The following is a 20753-nucleotide window of genomic DNA, read 5'->3' on the forward strand; positions in this document are numbered from 1 at the left end:
AATCAAAACCAGTTATGCTACTAACAACACACACAATCACTCCTCAAGTTTTCAGCTGTCTACCTGTTTACTGCTGCTAGACAAAATGTAGTAGTTTGGTATGCCCCTCTCCTCTGGCCCTGCATAACAGAGAGGTAGAACTTAAGACATAAATAGGAACAGTGAGGCAGTGAGATATCCCCAGGCCGTAGTCACCCCTGCCATATCTGTGCTCCTCGACTTCTTGGGCTGTGGACCTCTGGAACCTGTGTTCAGGAGAGTTTGTAGTCAGACTGTGGCAACAGGTTCAAAAACGGGCTCACCAAACTCATGGGTAACATGTCCAGAAGCAGGTACTAAGAGGAATAGCCTCAAATGTATCCTTTATCATTCTTAATACAACAGCCGTGGAACTAGGGGAGTGTGAGGAGAATGAACTGCATAAAGTGATTGGGCTGGGGCACTCCCCCAAAACAGCTTTCATTTTGAGACTGGGCTGATGGACTGTTAGTCTGACTTAGGAGGGCATTTCTCATGCTCTTATACTGCTCTTTTAGGACATTCACCACAGAAATTATTATCAAAAAAACAAACACTGATGGAAAGTCTGTGGACTTTCCTGCTTCAAAGATGAGCTAGCAGAGCAAGTGAATATGAACCAGGCTGGCCAGGAAATTAATATGAACCAGGCTGGCCAGGATCGTGGCAGACCCCTCTCATACTCTTTCTCTGCACAATATCAGTTGAGGCTACCTGGTATCTATTACCCAGCCATGAACTTTCCTTAACATAGACGTGTCAATGTTAGGGAGCACCCAGGATCCAAAGATGTGTGGAGCATCTCAGCCAGCATTTACACAGATGTCAACTCCCGTGAGCTTCAACTCAAAGGAGTTTAGACATACCTAGCAGGTAAAATGGCAAAATCTGGCCATAGGAGAGATTATTAGTGAATTCTACCAAATCTGTTTGAAGCAATATAAGATACTGCTGCCAGAGGTCATCTTCTTCACAAAAGAGGCAATAGACGAACATATGACTTGTTTGCTTCTGATGCTTGGACCTCTGACTCACTGAACCACTCCTGAGCAGACATGGTTTACAGCATGGTCTTTCAGTGTGACTAAGTTATGAACCAGGGGGCTCAGACATGTTTTCACAGACAGCTCTGATGGTTCTGCAAATAAGGTTAGGAAGAAAGCTGGGATGGCTCAAACCTTGCCTCAGAATGGTGAAGAGAGCAGCCTTAAGGAAAGACACCACACTTTGTACTCTACAGTGCAAGAAGTGTCTGGCCCATTATGTCAGTTCTGCTATGAGGTTAGCAATCTTCGATAAATGCACCAAGCAGATGCAGCCAGGAGCTTCTTCAGAGCGCTACAGCAAAATTCCCTGCAGTTCAGATGCCTGCCCTGCAATCCCAGGAGGCAGCTGCAGCTCATACAGATGTAAACCAGCTGTCTCAGGTCAAGTATTGCTCCTAACTGGGGCAGAATAGGACTCAGCACAGGCTGCAGGGCAACCTGAAGTCCAGCTAAGTACCTGCCCTTTGGAACTGGCACCAGCAAAGTTAAATTTCTCTTGTATATGCATAGCTACTTTAAATGTTAACTTAGGCAAGCCTACACAAGCCGCAGTTTCAACTCTGGAATGTGCTTGGGACATAAGTTAAGCTTCTAAGCACAAATTGTGTGTTTAACTATTTCTAACTGCACCCCTCTTCTAGGCGCTGATAGTCAGCCCAGTGCCATAGGCCTTGACACGTCTCTTCACATGTGACACCTCCCCCTTCATTACACAACCACAAGAATTCATAACTTCACACTGTGCATCCAGCAAAAGTTTTTAATCTGCAACATTACGTTGCTTGCAGAGAAAAGCTACCAAAACAAAAGACCAAAGCTGGCCACGAGCTGGGGTAGAAACGGTGCTCACTGCCCAGTTGGCTCCTTCCACATGTTGTACCCTCACCTACTTCACTTTCTTAATTTGCTGGTCCGCGTAGTTAATGCCTTTCTCACTTGTTTCTTTTTCAGCCCTTTTTGTCAGGGAGGCTCTGGGAGTTTTGGGGGATGGCTGCCCATCCCAAGGGAAAACAAGTAGGAACAGAGCCCATCAGCTGGAGGTGCTCTGCTCAGAGTCCTTACTCAGTCCCATGTTAAAATTTTTTGACGCTTTAATGCTCACTTCCCCTCTTGTCACCATCTGTTGTCCTGCACCAAATAACCAAAGGTTATTTACTTTCTTCCTGGTTTTGTTTTCTTTTCTTTGGCAGCCCCCTGCGCTTTCCAGTGAAGCTCTTCGGACTTGTCAGAGTTAGGCCAATAGGGGAGACCAGTAGGAACAGACACCATAAACAAGTGCCCAGGAAAGACTAAGAAAAGGGTAACTATAAATGACGCTTCCCCATGTACTCTCCCAATTTCTATTTTCAGCTCTGGGGCTTTCCTGAATTCATATGATTTGTCTAATAAGCAACCTTTAATATAGCTCTGTCTTGGTTCCTCACTGAGAGGTATCAAGTTGTTCTCTAGCTAGACCAGAAAGTCAGTGCCCTGTTGAGACAAAGGGGCAAATTCAGGAGTACAGAAAAATCAATGAAGCCCTGGTATTTCTGAAGAACAGATGTTTATCAGATAGAAATGTAAAACCGCTCCTGATTCCAGAAGCTGCAGAGGACTATTAGTCACTATTAGTGAAATTAGGTCCATTGAAGAAGACAGTCATCTTGCTATACTTTACTGTTCCTAATAAGGAAAGAACCATTCTGAAAAACAGCCTTCAGTACAAAAACAGATGTCTAAAATAAAAAGATGGCTCACTAGGCAGAACATCCAAGCAAAACTGGGGAGAAGGGGTATCAGGGCTCACACTAGAGCTGACCCTATCAACTGGGTATGCACCACTGGCTCAAGACTTCGAGTGTGAACTTTGCTGTCTTGGACAAGTCCCAAAGAAACACAATATTATGGTGAATAATAGTTGACATGATTACCGGTCATGCCAACAGGAGGGGGGAAGGTATTTTTTAGCTCTCTGTACAGCATTCCTGAGTCCAGTATTGGAATGTAGCATGGGCAAAAACAGAAGAGTGAATACCTAGAAGGCCTTGGAGGTTATTAAAGGCCTGTAAAAATGCCTTGCACTTAGACTTATACTTTGTTCTCTTTCATTTACCAGCTAGAAGATTGAGAAGGGACCTGATCATGTTCAGAGAAAGAAAGTATACAATACAAGCGGGTTCTTCAATCTAGCCAAAAGAGGAAATATATTAACAAAACCCTGGAAGCTAAAGCCAATAAATGCAAATTAAAAACCAGGTGCAAGTTTCACAATGACAATGATTAACCCCTGGAAGAAATTATCAACAGAAGTACTTGATTCTCCATCTTGTAATATCTTCAGATCAAAACTAGATGTCTTTCTCGAGGAAGTGCTTTAATGATATATGGGTACTTGAGTGAAATATAATAGTTGTAATATGAAGGAAGCCAAACAACGATCTAAGGGTTCCTCTGTCTTTAAAAACTGTGATTATCAAAATGAAGAACTGTTGTTTAAATAAAAAAGACAGCCTATGGTGAGCAGAAGAGACAAATGATGGGGCAAGTAGAGGGATTGTGTCAAAGTGCAGTTGTGGTCTGGTGAGCCATGATTACCAAATGAGATCTGAGGTTGCTGTCAGCCAGCACATGTTGGATCAGTGTCAGGATATACCTAGCAAATACAAAAGCAGGTGTTTGCCCCTAACACTTAAAAATTCACTTGGACATAATGCAAAATCACAGAAAACAGGCCTGGAACCAGTTGTGAAACAGATTACCTAGACCATCCTACAGTGACATGCCAGGATGAATTACATGTAAATTCATCCTAGGAAGCAAGACAAGTGTCTGTTCTTAAAGGCTCTAATCAGGGAGATTTCACAACATCTCCAGAAAATGCTGCTTTGATATCCCCTTAGTTACCCTGTCACATTGTCTATCACCTATTCTACAAAATAAACACCAGCATTACCACAGCCTTCTTGCCAATCACATTTGCTATGATTTTTTTTTTCCAGTTGGCTTCTACCTTTCCTGAGATGTGAAAACTTGACAAAGTATTTCAGAATGTTTTCACCATTGCTGAAAAAAGTGGAAGGGTTAATACTGTGTGTTTACACTACATTGCGTAAATGAGAGTGCTCAGTATGGCTATTTATAATAGTATGACTTCATAGATTCTTGTCAATTTTATGATGTTTTGCAATCCCAAACTTTTATTTTAGAGTCATTCTCCATCTATATTTATTCTGATGCATATCCCTACCTGAATGAAATACTTGTTCTTACTGTCTCAAATCTGTATTTTTAAAAGATGTGTAGATGTGGCACTTAGGCACATGGTTTAGTAGTGGACCTTGCAGCGTTGGTTTACTGTTAGACTTGATGATCTTAAGAGTCTTTTCCAACCTAAATGATTCTACAATTCTATGATTTCAGGATAGTTATCAGATATGGCAAAAAATATTTTGAATTCTGATCCTTTCCCCTTAAATGTGAACGCCCCCCAAAGTGGTACTATTTGTGTAATATACAGAACATTTCACCATCCAAATTATTACAGCTGTAGAGTTTGATATTTTTAGTAGAAAAGCAGTACAGACAGTGGAGAAAGTAGCACATGAAAGGGAGAGATACGACAGATGTTTTAGAAGGGAAGAGCACAAAACCTAATTTATGCACATGAGCAACTTCACAGATCAAAAATATGACACTCCTCCTTTTAAACATTATTCATTCATAAAATTAACCTCTTCCATGAAGTCTATGAAACCATGCTCTTTGAAAATTATTTTTTAGATATAAATTTGTAGTAAATCATAACTTTCTTTACTGAATTGCAACCATGCATTGCATTCATGTTTGTTAGATCCCAAGAGACATAATTTCACGCATACCGTAAAGGGAAGCAGACACTCCTGCTGGTTCTGCACCACGTAGAGGCTCAGCAGGGGAACACGGCAGGGACCTGTCAAACTGCATGCCAAACAGAGTGTGTTCTCCAGAGCTTCAGAGAGTACAGAACAAGTGTTGGTCCAGGAAGGTGATGTGACATCCACAATGAGAATCCGCGATGGCTGCTGGCAGTGTACCTTTGTAGCAGGAAATGTTCTCCGTGTTTCTGAGAGCCATTTTCTGGAATTCATGGCTTCTGAGCACAGGTATTAGATACCCAGTCATCCATCTGCATCTGAACAGGAAAAATTAACAAATAATACCAGTGAATGAGACTCTTCCCATTCACTTGAAAGCAACCTGAGACATAGCAGATAGTAATGAATTAAGAGTCCTACAGCGTTCTCCAAAGCAATCATTATCCATATTCTAAGATAAACCTCCAGAAAGACAAGCAAAAATGCATACGGTCAGAATACAGAATGGTTCAACTAAAGAAAATGCATGGCAGATATACTCTTACAGAGGCAAACGGAGCAGTTAAAAATGTTAATAGTATAGCCTTTCCCAGCTCATGGATGAGCTGTGTGGTATGCCACATGATCCCTCAGTATGGCTCGGGTGTGTGACATCAGCCTCCAGCAGAGAAATGATCTCCAGCAGCTGGTGGATAGCAAGACTTGAACTCCTACTCCTATCTCTGCAGTGGCCAAGTGATTGTACCCAAACACCCTGAGGAGAACACAATTCCCACTCCTTGGTACCCAGTATGAGACAAGTAGCTGTCATATCCGACAAAGGCCAGCATGATGCAGCAAGCAAATGTTGCACATACATAAATTTTACTTTGTGGACGGTGGAGAACTGACCTTTGTCCCTCAGAGTATCTAACAGCTGGGGCTAGCTCTCTGCACTGACAAAAGCCTCAATGCACTAAGGCTGCCCAGCAGTCTCTCATACTGTTCAAGAACACGGGAGTGCTTCAAGCCTTAAAAAAATCTGTCATGTCAGAAGCTCTGACAGAAAGTATTTTCAGCCAAACAGCAGCTTTGATTCCCAGAGCTGCCTGGAGGTGCTGGGAATGCTGTGCACGGAGGTGGCTGGGCTTCATGTGTCACAGAGCCGTGCCAAACGACACAGAGATTTGTTAGAACAGTTGGGCGGTGCCGTCAGTGTGGCAGGTGACAGCTTGCACAAGGAAGGAAAGGCAAGAATCGTGGTCCTCAGTTCCCAGGTCCTCCATGTGCGTAAAGAGAGGTGGTTCTCGTTGCAGGGCCCTGGGAGACCATGGATCCCTTAGGCACACGAACAGAGTGTGGTCAGGACATGTTTCTCCCTCACCTCTTTCTCTATGTTTCCTTTCAAATATCCACCCTTTCACCCAGCAGCACCGCTATGTATGTCTGCATGCATAAGGCTCAGCTGGTGCTGTTTTGAGAGACTTCCTCACAATCTTTAAGAAAATTTCACAGTTTCTGTGTAACAGTAAGCAGAGAAGACGCGAGAAGCAAACAGGAGGAGTGTACTGTCAGGTCTTGTGTCTTTCCTGTGCCTCACATGTACGAAACAGAGCAAAACACTCAGCCCTGGGCCCAGAGTGAACACCTCGTAGTTTGGCTCAAAGGTTTAGAGGCAAAGTATTCACAGGCATTCATCCTCAGACCTTGAATATGACGTTTGCCCCCCCCCCCATTTCCCGTCAATGCATACATCTTAAGCACAAGAGGCAGCATTTTCCTGTTAGAAAACTCTTTTTCTTCCTTCATCGTGAACAAAGATCCTGCCTAAAATCTTCTCTTCACTAAATCGAAACATGTTTGCACAAAGCACTCAGTGCTGTTTCTAAGGATAAAGAAATGCTTCAAAAATGTGTCTTGGTCTTGGTAGTAACAGTAGTGTGTAACCATAGAAGTCTACTTATGCCCAGAAAAGCGTTTGTATAATTGCACGTACCTTCTCAATATGAACTAGAATAAATTCTTTCTTCCTACACCTGTGTAAATCCCCAGCAGGCTTAGTAAAAATTTGAAGCCACCCTGGATTTACATAGCTGGGCTCTGGTCAGAAGCCAGGCCAGTATGCGTTCCTGTAATTTGTGTGGTATGTTCAGCTGAGACAAAGAACTCCTTTATGTTCACCGAGGAGACAAGCTACTATATTTTCTACAGCCTCCAGCACTTTGGAGTAAGAATTTCTGTAAGTGTTGAAAGGAGCAAGAAATGCATTTCTATTTGATTGAAGTACCATCAGAAAAAAACCTCTGTATTTCTAGGATGTTTGTCAGTGAAGGCCAAACAAGAGTGATCACAGACTGAATTTCAAAACTGAGGCTAACTTTCATAACTGGCAAAAATGTTATATATAGAGAGAAAGATCATGTACGTATGTGTAGGTATCTTGCTTGGACTAGTAACCTGATAAAATACCATTGGAAAATGAAAAACTGCCAGATACCACTTTAATCAGCGTCTCTTCTGGAGCTTTACAATTTACAGGAGAGTTTACTAAATTACTTCAGTGAATCTGGGAAAATATTTGTCTGTCTGTGTTTTTCATGATGAGGCTTCACACTACTGAACTCTGCAAGCCCCCAGTGCTTTCTCAAACAAGGAAACAAAACCTGTCCCGCAGTCAGAAATCTAGAAGAGTTGGGTCTTTGATTTGCATTGGTTTCAGAGAGAAAAATGAGCCTTGATTCTAAAAAAGACCCAGTTTTCCTAAATTTGAATGAATTCCCCTCATTCTCGACACTGTACAGGATGATGCTTATTTTAAACTGCTTTAGTAAAACAGATCCCTCATCAGTTATGTTCTTTATCAACTGAATTAATTTCATTTCTTCATAACTGTGGTGTCTTAATTAATCTCTGCTTAGCAATACTCATATGACTTATGCGCAGTTCTCTGTACAATATCTGACACACAGTGTAAACTGCCCACTTCTCTTACAGCCTACACCAGTTACACTTAGCTGTGATGAGGCTGGATAACTGAAGAATTCTGTAGAGCCTCACTGGTTGCTATGGTAAAATCGTATCTTTGTTTAAGCGGCAAGTGAACTGACAAAGAGCTTAGCCCAAGGGATTACATCATAATTGAGCGTGCATGAGTGAAAACTGTTAGTTCCAGCAGCTGATATGACATTAACTTATTGCTCAATAAAACAGAATTTACCAACCGTCAGAGCTAGTTGGTAACGGTGATGTACATTTTGCTCAATGCAAGAAGACGTACATTTTTCAGAACTAGATAGGCAGGGACAGAAAAAAAACCTTTGCCATATTGAGTGACTTCTGAGTTCTGATGACATTCTGCAGTTGCATATTATCCTACGTGCTTAATTTGTTCCAGTTATGCAAAACCTCTAAATAATATCCAAGTCTGAAAAAGTGTAAATGAGAGGCAACACCAAAGCCACTGGTTAAAGAATACTAAGGATAGTCTCCATCTTCTTTCTAACATAAGAACCAGCAAAACTTGGATCCAACCTCACTTTAAGTGGCAATTAAAGAATGACAAAACTGTGAATAACGAGTTTAACTTAAGAATGCCTTACTGGGTAGCTAAGCCCTACAGTCCTATAGCTATGAAGGCAACTACTTTGATAGTGGTCTGTTTACAGAGAAGTAGGGAGTAAAACCAAGAAAACCTTGAGATGCAATAACAATGAATACAAGCTATTGGCAAGGAAATGCACATAAAATGGTAAACAAAAGGCACCAACAAACAGTAACAGTCAACAGGTTTAAGGACAATAAAAACTTAATTAAAGAATAAAAGCTACTCATTAAACACATCAAGAACATAATATCGAAATCGTATAAAACTTCTATTAGCTTAGATTTTGGTAGGATTATATATAGGCCTAGGTGGTCAAGACGGGAGTGTCATTTGCCTCTATTCAGCATTCCATTTAAACACACTTGCTTTTAGTCACCATATCACTATAAAAACGAGTCCCCTCAATTAATAGATTAAGAGCTTGTTAATGGAGAAATTGCAGATATCTATAAATGAGGATTATTCAGTAAGACGTTTCCACAGCAATCTATTTTTTACTTAATTAGGCAGAAACCAGATGATACGTAAACATTTACCTCATAAAATTTATAGAAGACACAAACACTGATGTTGCAAAGAAGAATCATTTATAAGGGCTTAACACAGGTGCTTATCAAACTGGGCTCATTGGCATACTACGCATTTTAACATAGGCGAATGCAGTTAACCAAAAGAGCAGCAGAGGTAGCTAGAGGAAGACAGGAGTTTATGTCACCTTCAACTGAGGCAGTTCCCAAGCTGTGAACAGTTGGAGGCAGAGAGAGCGGTCTGCGGCAGCATCACTGCAAACTCACCCTCTTCCTACACCCTTCCCAAAGCATTTGCTGTGGGCCCCAAGTTCATGGAGAAGAAAGATCTTGGGTCTTAACCTGTGTCACTATTTTCATATATTTATCATTTGGAGTTTCAAACTAGCTGATTTGAAAACATGCCGTTTTCTGATTAAGAGTCAAGAGTCAAGAATATTCCAAATGAATATTCTCATGTGGAAAACAGATCAAGCTGCCTAAATAAATGGATTTACTAGAGAATAACCCAGCAAGCCATGGAGAAGCCTGAGCTGTGAAGTGGCTATGCAGTGGGGATGGCCTCTGTTGTGTATCTTTTTGTCTACCTAGCCTAGAAAGGAAAGCATTTATTAAAAAAGGTCAGGATGAATGGAAAAATAAAAACAAACAAACAAAAAATCAAACTACTGAAAACAAAGTTATTTGAGATCCTATATAACAGAAGGTATTACATGTTTTTCTATACACCAGTGTTATAACCAATAATAAATCAGGGGCTTTACGCTTGTCCTTTTATTGACATAAAATCACCAAACCTTAGTAAGAATAGTCACTTTATCATAGTGTTAAAGTCACTCATTATAACCTTTATAGTGTTTTTTTCTTAAAATAAGAGGAATCGTAATGTTATAGGAGCTTATAAAAAGGCATTTTCTAATTCTGAATCACTAAAAATGATGCAGCGAATGATTGTGAACGCTTATCAACCAGTGTGTTGACAGAAAAAAGCAAAACAAGGACAAGCTGATGCATAATGCATATGCCCAAGTGCCCCTATAGAACAACCAGCTCATAAAACCCATCAAGAATGCTCTGAGGAAAGCCGTGTTATCATGAGGGACTTCTGTTTGAGTGATGTGCTGGAACTCTCAGAATTAAAACTTTTTAGGTATTGTAATATCTTTTTGAAGAGATTATACGTATGATTAATGAAGCCTCAGAGGACATATACTCTATCTTTCTTGGCATCTTGATTAAGAAACTAGGATGATATGAAGTCAACATACAGATTAAGCAGATAAAAGCCTGCATAATTCATAAGCCTCAAAACATAACTGTAGACAGGCAGTCATCACTGAGGATGCTTTAGTGAGTGTCCGTGAAATCATGGGATACATGCACGTATCAGAGCAGACTAGAATTGCCCTCCACAGTAATGCCTTACAGATAGGCTCACTTTTATTTCTTTCTTTCTCCTACTCCCTGACACAAGGCATCTTGAATCCTTTTCAATGCAATGAAGCAGGATGGAGCAAGAGGGGACTGTTATTTCCCTTTCCTCACACCCTGAACTATGCTTTAACCTGATGGTCAGGGCACTTTTCTGATAGGTAAGGTATCTTACGTGAACTCTTCACCCTGAGAACAGCATTGAATCCATACCTCGCACGTTCTGCATGTCTTTTCTAGCCATTAATCCAGTGTACAGGCTGAGAGAGTTGGGGTTGTTCAGCCTGGAGAAGAGAAGGCTCCAAGGAGACCTTATAGCAGCCTTCCAGTACCTAAAGGGGGCCTACAGGAAGGATGGGGAGGGACTCTTTGTCAGGGAGTGTTATGATAGGACACGGGGTAACGGCTTCAAACTGAAAGAGGGTAGATTTAGATTGGATATCAGGAAGAAACTCTTTACTGTGAGGGTGGTGAGGCACTGGAACAGGTTGCCCAGGGAAGTTGTCAATGCCCCATCCCCGGAAGAGTTCAAGGCCAGGCTGGATGAGGCTTTGAGCAGCCTGGTCTAGTGGGAGGTGTCCCTGCCCATGGCAGGGGGGTTGGAACTAGATGATCTTTAAGGTCCCTTCCAACCCAAACCATTTTGTGATTCTGTATTTCTGTATGAAAGGATTAGTGGCAATAAGCACATCAGCTTCAGCAGAGGAGTGAAATCCTCTTGTTTTTTTGAATACAGCAATTTTGTTAATGGTGCCAGGAGAGAAAACTGGTATGTGCATCCTCAGTGGAAGCAGCTGCCTCACCGTAACCCAGACCTGAGCATTTACATGCCAAAGAGGGAAGGATTTAAGATATCACTTTCCTTTCTCTACTTACACCTGGACAGCTGAAGTAATTCCTTGCTCGAGGTTAGACCCAGAAATCTTACCCCGTAGTCTGGGTTCTGCTTTGGTTCTGCACAGGATCTGCCCAGCTGGGGCTGATCAGTGTGACTGAATAGGGTTTGTACCTGAACAACCAAAAGCGATGCTGAAATCACAAACATCAGACCAAAGAAGCTGGTCTTCTCTTTCTCCATCAACACCAAATTCTGCTGGACTGTGGACAGCAAGAAGCTGAATCAGGCAGAACTGCTGTGGGGAGGGTGATGGGAAAGAGGTTTGGAAAAGCTGTTCCTCTCAAATCTGCCCCGGGGGGAGGCAGAAGCCAGTAGAGGACAGCAGGAAGACATCCTCACAGATCTCGAGGCCTGCATCCTCAGGAGAAGTACGCACAAGCCTGCAGTGCAGAGGGACTCCCCAGATGCTACAGCCTCCCCTCCTATGCAGCTGCCCCACGAGCTGTACAGTAACACAGAAGACCTAGCAGGAGGTAATGCTGCTTCACAAGCAAAACTCATGACTAGATTTACAAAGGAAGTCTGCAGGTTGGCTGGGGACAAGGCTGTGGAGAGCAGTCAGTCCCCTGCTCCAATCTTTCCCGCTTCAAACTGCTTTCCTCTACCAAATAAAAATTGATGCAAGAAACAAAGAAAACACAAAGGAGCTTCTGTCAGCTCCTGGGCAGAATAACATAGCAGGGGGCTGCATCTCCTCACCCTTCCTCTTTCCTACCTCCAAAGCACTTGACATTCTTTTGAAGGTTGCGCATTATGGTGATGGCCAGCTGCAATTCATCTCAAGTGGTATGACTGTGAGAAGCAGTCTCATCACAGGATGTGTAAAACACTTATGTTATGCTGTATTAGGAATATGGGATTGGTTAGTGAAACTTTTCTTAACACCACAGTTAGCATGTTACGCAGTTTCCTTGTTAACTGGTCAAGGCTTGCTTTTAAAGTAGTTAGGGCTTCCTGTCCCACTTTTTCTCTTGACAGACTGCTCCTAAACCTCAGTGCTCTAGTGATGAGAAACCTTCCAATAATTTCCATCCACCATTCTTCTTGGGCCAAGATTATCCTCTCCTTCCACAACTTTTCTCCTGCCCCATTATTTGCACCTGTTACAGATTTGTGGACAAAAATCATACCCCTGCACAGCTTCACTGTACCTTTCAAGAGGCAAGGCTTTTCTAGTTGCAGCTCACAGGCTGCACAGGAAATACAAACAGGCTTTGTATTTCCCCAATTATCCCAGTAACTCTATTCTGCAGCTGCTCCAATTTGAACATTTCTGTACATATTTCACTTCCATTCACATTTTATTCAAATTACACAAAACATTTCAGATGGCATCTTACAAATTTATAACGAAACCTATACTTCCGCATTACTATTGAATGGCATTTGTCATATATGACAATTGGGAATAGGGAATACTTTAAACTCAGATGATAAACTGAAGCACATAATTTAGTATATGTATTCAATTTTCCTATGGTGTAGCTTAGGATTTTTCAAATCTGGAATTTGTCCTCAAGAGATTTTAATATACAGTATTTTTTATATTTTAATATAGAGTATTTTAATATACAATAAACAAATTTTACTGGACACAAATGGCAGAAAGCACAATTTATATGTTAATGATGTATTAATAACAATTCTTGTTAACCAAGAATAAAATCCCTACAATACTAATGTATGCTCACTGCTTACAAACACAGTTTTATGTGTTTAGATCATGTGCTATAACCCAAACCCCTTGTATCCTGGATGTGACGTCTGAGTCTCTGAATTTTCTCACTGTAACATTCTCATAGGTTCATATTTCCTGCACTGATTTTTTTAAAAAGCTTTAGAAAGAAATACTACTTCACTCATGAGCCCTGTGACCAGATACTCAGAAGAAGGGAATACAGCACATGGCAGCCTGCTGCACTTGTCCCCTGGCCCATCAGACCAACACAGTAAAATCTGCATGTTTTAACTGCATGTCCCACCTGGAATATGAGGAAGTGCCAAGGCGGCTGTGGCAGTTGCGGTCTCTAAATTAGGCAACCTCCCCCACTGCTCGCCAGGTCTGTTCTGCCACAACGCTGTGGTAATGGCAGATCCTCCCTGCTCTGCCCATGGCGGGCGCCCACGGGAGAAGGACGTGAGGGTAACACGGCAGGTTTCACAGCAAATGGGCAGGCTGGACAAAGCATGTGAAAGGCTGCCTGTGCCAGTCCTCCTCCAGAAACAGAATCATAGAATCATTCAGGTTGGTAAAGTTCATTGAGTCCAACCCCTAACCTAACACTGCCAAGGCCACCATGTCTACAGACACTGGGAGTGATGTCAACAGAATATGGTTAAAAAGTCACGTAAGCGCTTTATATAAAATTGTAATAGAACTTTGATCGAACTTTAGCTGAACTCCTGAAATTAAAATTTAATTGGGCCTTTTGCATCTGGCCTAGATGGAGAAACAATTAAACTTAAAATTATATCCTTGCACATCCACCTGGACTAGATGTAGAAACAATTAACCGAAATGTAGATCAAAGAAATTGAATTGCCGAAGGATTACCATATGGAGAGCTTACTGAAGGCGAACAAGGCCCACGGAGGGAGTACACTCCCGGTCTCTGATCTAAGTATAGGATGACAAGACATATAGTCGTTGGGATGGATTCCAGCTAAGAGTGTGTCCAAGAGGAGCCTTAGGAGATTATAATACTAAAAAAGCACACCCTCTTGTAAATAACGAGCACGCTAATTAAGGGGATCTCCCAAAATGTTTAACGCATTAACTTGAATGCATATGTATGATGAGGGGTGGTAAAGGAACTGTAGCTCACCGATCAGCTGTATCTTATCAATCACTATAAATATTGGCCTGTCAGAAGCAGTGGTGTGCTGGCTGTTGTTAAATGCCTGGCACCTGATTCTGCAGAACTGAAATAAAGACAAATATCTCAGCTCAGTGTGTTCATTGGGTTTTGCACACCAGGTGAAGAACCCTCATTTAGGGCCAAGAGGAGGAGGGTCAGGAGGGAGCTTCTCCCCACCCACGATGACCCTGCCTACAGGGGATGTGCCCGTGGCAGCCATGCTGGGCTGGGCCCTGCTGTGGGGGACGTGCCTATGGCAGCCACACCGGCTGGAAGGGCCCAGCCTGGGCCTACAAGGGGCCTCCATGGTCAGCCATGTTGGGCCTGTGGTGCGAGGGGAGCCCGGCCCAGGCAGATGGCGGCCGGTGGGGGGGTTACCTGCACAGCAGTGCCGTCAGACGTGCCCAGGAGCAGCGCAGCAATCCCGGCAGAGGGAGGGCTCTGGCTGTGGGGGCTCACGGTGGCCTCTGTCAGGGAGCCAGCCCCGGCAGCGGTGCTGGGCCGCAGCTCCCCTCCCTCCAGCTGGGGACGTGTTGCACCCCCTCCCCTGCACGCACAGGCCTGGGCATGGCCGCACGTGCTGCCAGGCACGCCTGGGTTTGCCCGCACAGTCCTAGGAGTTTATAGGCATGTATAGGCAGGCATAGGCATGTACAGGCGTGTATTGGCAGGCATATGTGCGTGTAGGCACAGGCAGGTAGCCAGCAGGAACCCATGAGGCTGAATGGGGAGAAGGAAGGTCCGACAGTCACTTCTACAGCCAAGTAGCCGTGGTTTTGGTCTGTGCCCTTGCCTTCTCATCTCTTAGGAAATGGATGTTTAAAGGAAAACCCATGTTTTTTCAGATGGGATTTTAGCCTAAGAATACACGCTGGAGATCTCATGCTAAAAATCAGTAGAGATCCTTGCCATTTCAGAACACTATATGCTAGTTTATAAATGAAATATGCCTGTTAAATAATAAACTTAATAAAACCATAAACTAAAATAAATATGCATTGAATCTCTATTACATTATGATATCTGATCAGATGCGTTTTTGATCAGATGCTTCAAAAATCTGTTATCTCCCATGTCTTTATCATTCATTTCAACAAGTGTTTCTAGTCATTGTGGATGAAGATTATAGCTAACACGTTAACCAGTAAATAATAATAGCTACAGGCCAGCTGGAATAGAAATGTGTAGGTCTTATTTGTGGGTTGCAGCATATTTGTAGAGTACAAGGAGAGAATTTGGACCATGGTGAAAATTATAGAACATCTTAGAGTGAGACAATTGTTAGGAGAGGCAGCGCTACCCTATTACGTAGTTAAGGAGATTTCAGATTAGAAGTACAGAAGTGCATCGTCTCTGTATCCTAGCGCAGAGGATTTTTTAATCTATCAGACTGAAGAAGGGCAAACCAGCATAAAGAATGTACCAGCCACTGGAGCGGTGCTTCGGCCTTGGGGACTCGTATGTCCAGACACCAGCAACTGGGGAGACTGGGATCCAGGAGCAGCTACTGGGCAGACTGTGTCTGAGCCCCGCTGCTGGAGGGATCCACATCGTATGTACGGAGATAGATGTGTGTGTATATACACACACATACTATAGCTATAGCTGTACATATATTCCTGTTAGTGGAGAAGATCATGATACATAAAAGGCTAGTGCAGAAATTATTGCGTGGGTCATGGTAGTATTATGGGCTATAGGCAACAGTAATATATTTGAATAGATTTGAATATCTGGTTTATGCTGAATACATTAGGTTAACAGGCCACTCAGTTGCCATGAAGCAACTCCCTCTCTCTGTTCAAGGCCTGTGTGGGAACTTGCTGGCCCAGGGAAACCTTTTCTTTGACTTTCCCACTAGCATTGTCCTAAAGGCTTTCCTTTCCATAGGTGCTATTCTTGTTTTACTAGGTTTTACGTACTTGGGTGATGTAACAGGTTTTCCTGAAGTTTCATGTTAAATTCATGTTTGTTAAATTGTGTTTTTTCCTTGCCAGGATTATAGGCACACTGCTCTGCCTGCTCTGGTACAGTCTATTCACTCACCTATGTCTCAGAAAACATTTGCCTTCTCGTCTCCCTTTCTCTCCCTCTCTCTTTCCTCCCCCTTCTCCCCACCTTTTCTCCCCTCTTCTACCCTATCTAATGTGACAATAAGAAAAAGTCGCAGCTTGTGTTCAAATACCAAACAAGGGACTCTGTTAGAATAAGGAACATACCCAGTACTAGGTATACAGCTGTCCTGTCTACTATGGAGATGTTACTTCCCTCTTTTCTGGGAGTTTTTTTAATTTTTTTTTCTCTGCAGAATTACAAAGAAAATATAAGAAAAAGCACCATGCTTGTCAGTGTCTGCACAATAGGAGTCCTTTTACAAACTACCTGCAAGCAGTTACAATGATCAATTTTTGACAGCTTTTGAAAACTAGCAGGGTTGTTTGGCATGTCTCATGGTCTGAAATGAGATTTAGCCTGTCTCTGTGGCATCTTTGATTAACCTTGGATATTACATCGCCTGTCTTTCTTACGAAAGTGAAAGTCCACCACCTGCTGTCTGTCATCCACCCTCCCTTTTACCAGTCTGCTCTGGTAAAAGGCCTCTGAGAGAAGCAGGAAGTATGCTGTTGCTGTACATAAAATGCTTCACATATTTTGGATGTACACATAAGCATCTAAAAATTATTGAAATCCTGTAAGACAGCTGTTGGGATTTGGTACCAGCGACCAGCCCCTTGTTACCCAGCAGAATGGAGATGTGGCAAGCCAAGCATCAATTTTATTATTTGGGGAAAGGCACTTTGCCGGGGTGATGAGGCAAACCACTTCTCCCATCGGAGTTCACTGGAGTGCGTACAAGCAGGGTGGCCAAGCTTCAAAGGGCTGGCAGGGCAAACCAGCAGCTTTGCTCGAGTCTTTCCCATCCCGTCTGTGTTTTTCATACATTATTCCACGCTGTCACAGCATCCTTCTCTGTACTTACGCTGCTCACTACGTGAAGCATGGATTGGGAAGATAAGCACTACGTGTTTGTTCCTTTTACGAGGCAGGGAAGCCATCCATTAGTCTCTTGCTGGTTACAACCCGTGCCAATGAGGACTGGTGTGCAAAGGACTCCCAGTTTGTGCTCCCTGCAGTGCAGAAGAGACGCAGTTACTTGGCTCCAAAGGGGTCCCCTTACGTCTCTCCAAAGGGGTACAGCTTTTCCCTGACCTGGGATCTTGAACGTGCATTTAGGCACTGCAATGAAAGCAAAAGCAGGAATGAAACCCTTTGCCTGATCTCTGCTCTTTTGTTTTCTTTTTAAGGTACACCTTCCACTCCTGAGGGTTGTTTTTTTTTTAAATTTTGTTTGTTTTTTTTACATTCACCCTCAAGTTTACCGTATGTTAATCAGTGCCTAATGCTGCTGTTCGTCAGGGTCTGGATGCCTTAAATGCATCTAAAGGGTAGGAAAAGTAACAAGTAATTATTAACTGTTCAGTTTCCATGGAAGCACAGATTTTTTTCTTTTTCTCCTCCCAATTCTGAAATACCATCAACAAGGCTTTCCATAAATAAGGTCTGCAAAGGAAGATCCTCTTTCCCCTCTTCCTTGTATGTACTTTTAAACTGGAGCATTGTATGTGATAGGTCTTCCTATCTATGAAAAACAGAAGATTGCAATTGTTCACTGCACAGCACTTGCCACATTGCTCTTTGCAGGGGCTCGGCACAGAGCCAGTGACCATAGAGCTTACTAATGCTGCTTCTGTTGGTAATAGCCTCATACTCCTGCATTTACCCCATTATTTTTCCTTTCAAATACTGGAAATTCAGAGACTATTAAAACTGTATCACCTCCAGTTTGGGTTTCCTTGGTTTTCTTTCAGATCAAAAATACCTGAAGTAATAGTACAAACTCTTCAAATGCATTTATTCATGACCAATGAAAATACCGTACAATACCCCAGAAACGCAGCAGGGGAAGGCAATGTATTAATACTTGCATAGAAGATAAACCTGTTATACACAACACAGAAATGTCTTTCCCCTTTTCATGGTACATGAAGGCACAGCATTTAACTTACGTTCACTGTTTCTTTGAAAAAGCCAGACAACAAAAGCATTCAAGGCTTTCTCTCCCCTGAGGACCAGATTCAAGACCAATTCTGTGTTCTGGGTACCCATACATACCTTAACATGCTGTGTTATATCCAGCTTTCCATCCCCTTTTTCCTCTCATTTTTTGTCCGCTGTCCTGTCTTTTTTGTTTCTCTCTTGTTCTGTCTTGCTTCCCATCCCTATCCCATTCCCCATCACTATTTTGCTCTCTCTTGGTTTTTCTTTTTAATAAGTTCCCTATGCCTTTTCTTTCACTCCCCCACTCCTCTGTCCTGTGCCACGTCCCATTTTTAAGGCCATAGAAGTGACATCAGGAGTGTGACAGGTTGCCAGAAGCAGGACCTCCAGACCATTTTTTACCTTCTCTGTCTCTTTTTCCCAATCTGCATCTCTCTATATGTTACTCAGTCCCTCTCCCCTGCTCTTTGGCCTACTTTTTCTCTCTCCATGTGTCCCACTCCCTGTTCCCGTCCTTATCCTTCCTTCCTTCCTTCTTCCTCTCCTTTTTCTCTGTCTGTCCTTTTGTCCTGCTCCCTTGACCCTATTTCTTCCTCCATCTCACTGTCCTCTCCCTTGTACCTTTCTGCCTCTGCTCCTCAGTCCTTCTCCCTCGTCTTTTCTCTTTATAATCCTCTGTCCTGCTCCTCACCCCTCTTTTCTCCACCCCTCTCTGCTGCTCCCTGCCCGGTCTTTCCCTCTCCCCCTGCTCATTATCTCTTTCTCTCTCTGTCCCTCTCTCCCTCTTGTGTCTCTGTCTCTCTGCCCTTCTTGTCTCCCTACCACTGTCCTGCTCCCTGACCCTCTTTCCTTCTGTCGCTGTGTCCTTCTATGTGTCCTGCCCCCTCTTCTTCTTATTCTCCATCACCCTGTCCCGCTCCCTGTCCCATCGTTTCTCCCTGTATCCCTCTGTCCTGCTCCCTGTCCCTGTTCTGTGTAACGCCCCTCTATCGCGCTGCCCGTCCCAGGTTTGCTCTCCATCCTGCTCCCTGTCCTTATTTTTCCTTTCTCTGCCCTGCTCCTCTCCCGCTCTTCCTGTCCCGGCTGCTTCTTTCTCCATCTCTCTCCTGCTCCCGTGTTTCCCCTCTCGCTCTGCCTCTGTCACTTTCTTGCACCCGCCTTTTCTCCCGGGCAGGGAAGGCCCCTCCCTCCCGCGCCACTCCGCCACCCGCAGTCCCAGCGCACGCCTGCGCCATCTTGTTCCCCAAGGGGCATGCCGGGAGATGTAGTCTTCCGACACGCGGCTTCCGGCGGTCCGCGCCGTGCTCTCGCCGATGCATGCTGGGAGATGTAGTTTTTGCGGACGTGCCCCTGCCGCCCGGCGGCCACGCCGCGCCACTGCCTGTGGAGCGCCGCCGCCCGCCGGTAACAGCGCCGCGATACCGCGCGGTGGCGCCGCCGCTGTCGCCGCCCCGGGGCCGCCGCGCGGTGGTGCAGCCCACCGTTCTCCGCTCCCTGCCGCAGTGGCCGCGGGCCCGTTCCTGCCCCGGGGATGCCGCCTCAGCCTCGCGGGGGGTCTCCGCCGCCTCGCTCCCCTCGCGGCGCGGGGGCCAACGGGGACAGGCCCCGGCGGCGGCCGGAGAGGCCAGAGGAAGGTAAAGGAGAAGACGCCGATGGGCACCCGGCCGGCAGCTGCTCCCCGCTGTCGGCAAGAGGGCCCCTGCCTCGCCCCTGGGGAAGGGTCCCCCCGCGGGCCGGGCCACCGGCTTGAGCCCAACAGCGGGGTCTGTGGGGGCCACCGGGCCCGTGTCCAGGAAGCCTCGGCTTGTAGAAGCTGCAGGACACCCACCTGTTCTCTCAGGTGCAGCACGGCCAAGCGACCCAAGTTACTGGCGTCGGTTCAGAGTTACAGATGAGGGAGGGAGGAGAGGAGGTGAAAGAATCAGAGAATCATGGAATGGTTCGGGTTGGAAGGGACCTTAAAGATCATCTAGTTCCAACCCCGCTGCCATGGGCAGGGACACCTCCCACTAGACCAGGCTGCTCAAAGCCCCATCCAGCCTGGCCTTGAACACTTCCAGGGATGGGGCATCCATAACTCTCTGACTCTTTGTGCTGCTCCCTCCCTAGCCCTTTTTGTTGTTGTTGTTGCTGTCTCTCTGTAGGGGTCCTAATACTTCTTTTTCTTTCTCCAACCCCCTGTGCTTCGCACAGTCTTTGTCTTTCAGTCAGTCAGTCAGTCTTGTCTGTCGCTCTGTCTTGCTTCCTGTCCCATTGTATCTCACTATATCCTGCTGCTGCCCTGATTTTTCTTCTCTGCCCTGCTCCCTGTCACTCTTTCTGTCTCTCTTCCTCTGTCCCTGCTGCTTTTTTCTCCATCGCCTTCCAGATGCCTCTCCCTTTTTTTTTTTCCTGTCCTGTTTCCTCTTGCTGTCTTTTCTGTCTTTCACTCTCTGTCCCACTACCTCTCCCATCCTTTCTAACTGTGTCCCCCTTTCCAGCTGGATGTCCCTTCTTCCCT

At 44.4% G+C, this 20753-nt stretch overlaps 1 protein-coding gene across 1 annotated transcript in view; it reads right to left on the reverse strand.

Moving 5' to 3' along the window:
- The window catches only part of M1AP (meiosis 1 associated protein), a 40873-nt gene extending 21388 nt beyond the window's left edge, over nt 1-19485 (reverse strand). The window contains exons 1-3 of the mRNA XM_054203230.1: nt 18368-19485; nt 17175-17431; nt 4922-5214 (exon numbers count right to left, since the gene is read on the reverse strand). Coding sequence (XP_054059205.1) covers nt 4922-5170 — 249 coding nt within the window. The 5' untranslated portion in view covers nt 5171-5214; nt 17175-17431; nt 18368-19485. The remainder of the gene's footprint in view (nt 1-4921; nt 5215-17174; nt 17432-18367) is intronic.
- Nucleotides 19486-20753: the final 1268 nt, after the last annotated feature.

This window comes from Rissa tridactyla, chromosome 5, assembly GCF_028500815.1.
Source record: "Rissa tridactyla isolate bRisTri1 chromosome 5, bRisTri1.patW.cur.20221130, whole genome shotgun sequence".
Classification (NCBI taxonomy): Eukaryota; Metazoa; Chordata; class Aves; order Charadriiformes; family Laridae; genus Rissa; species Rissa tridactyla.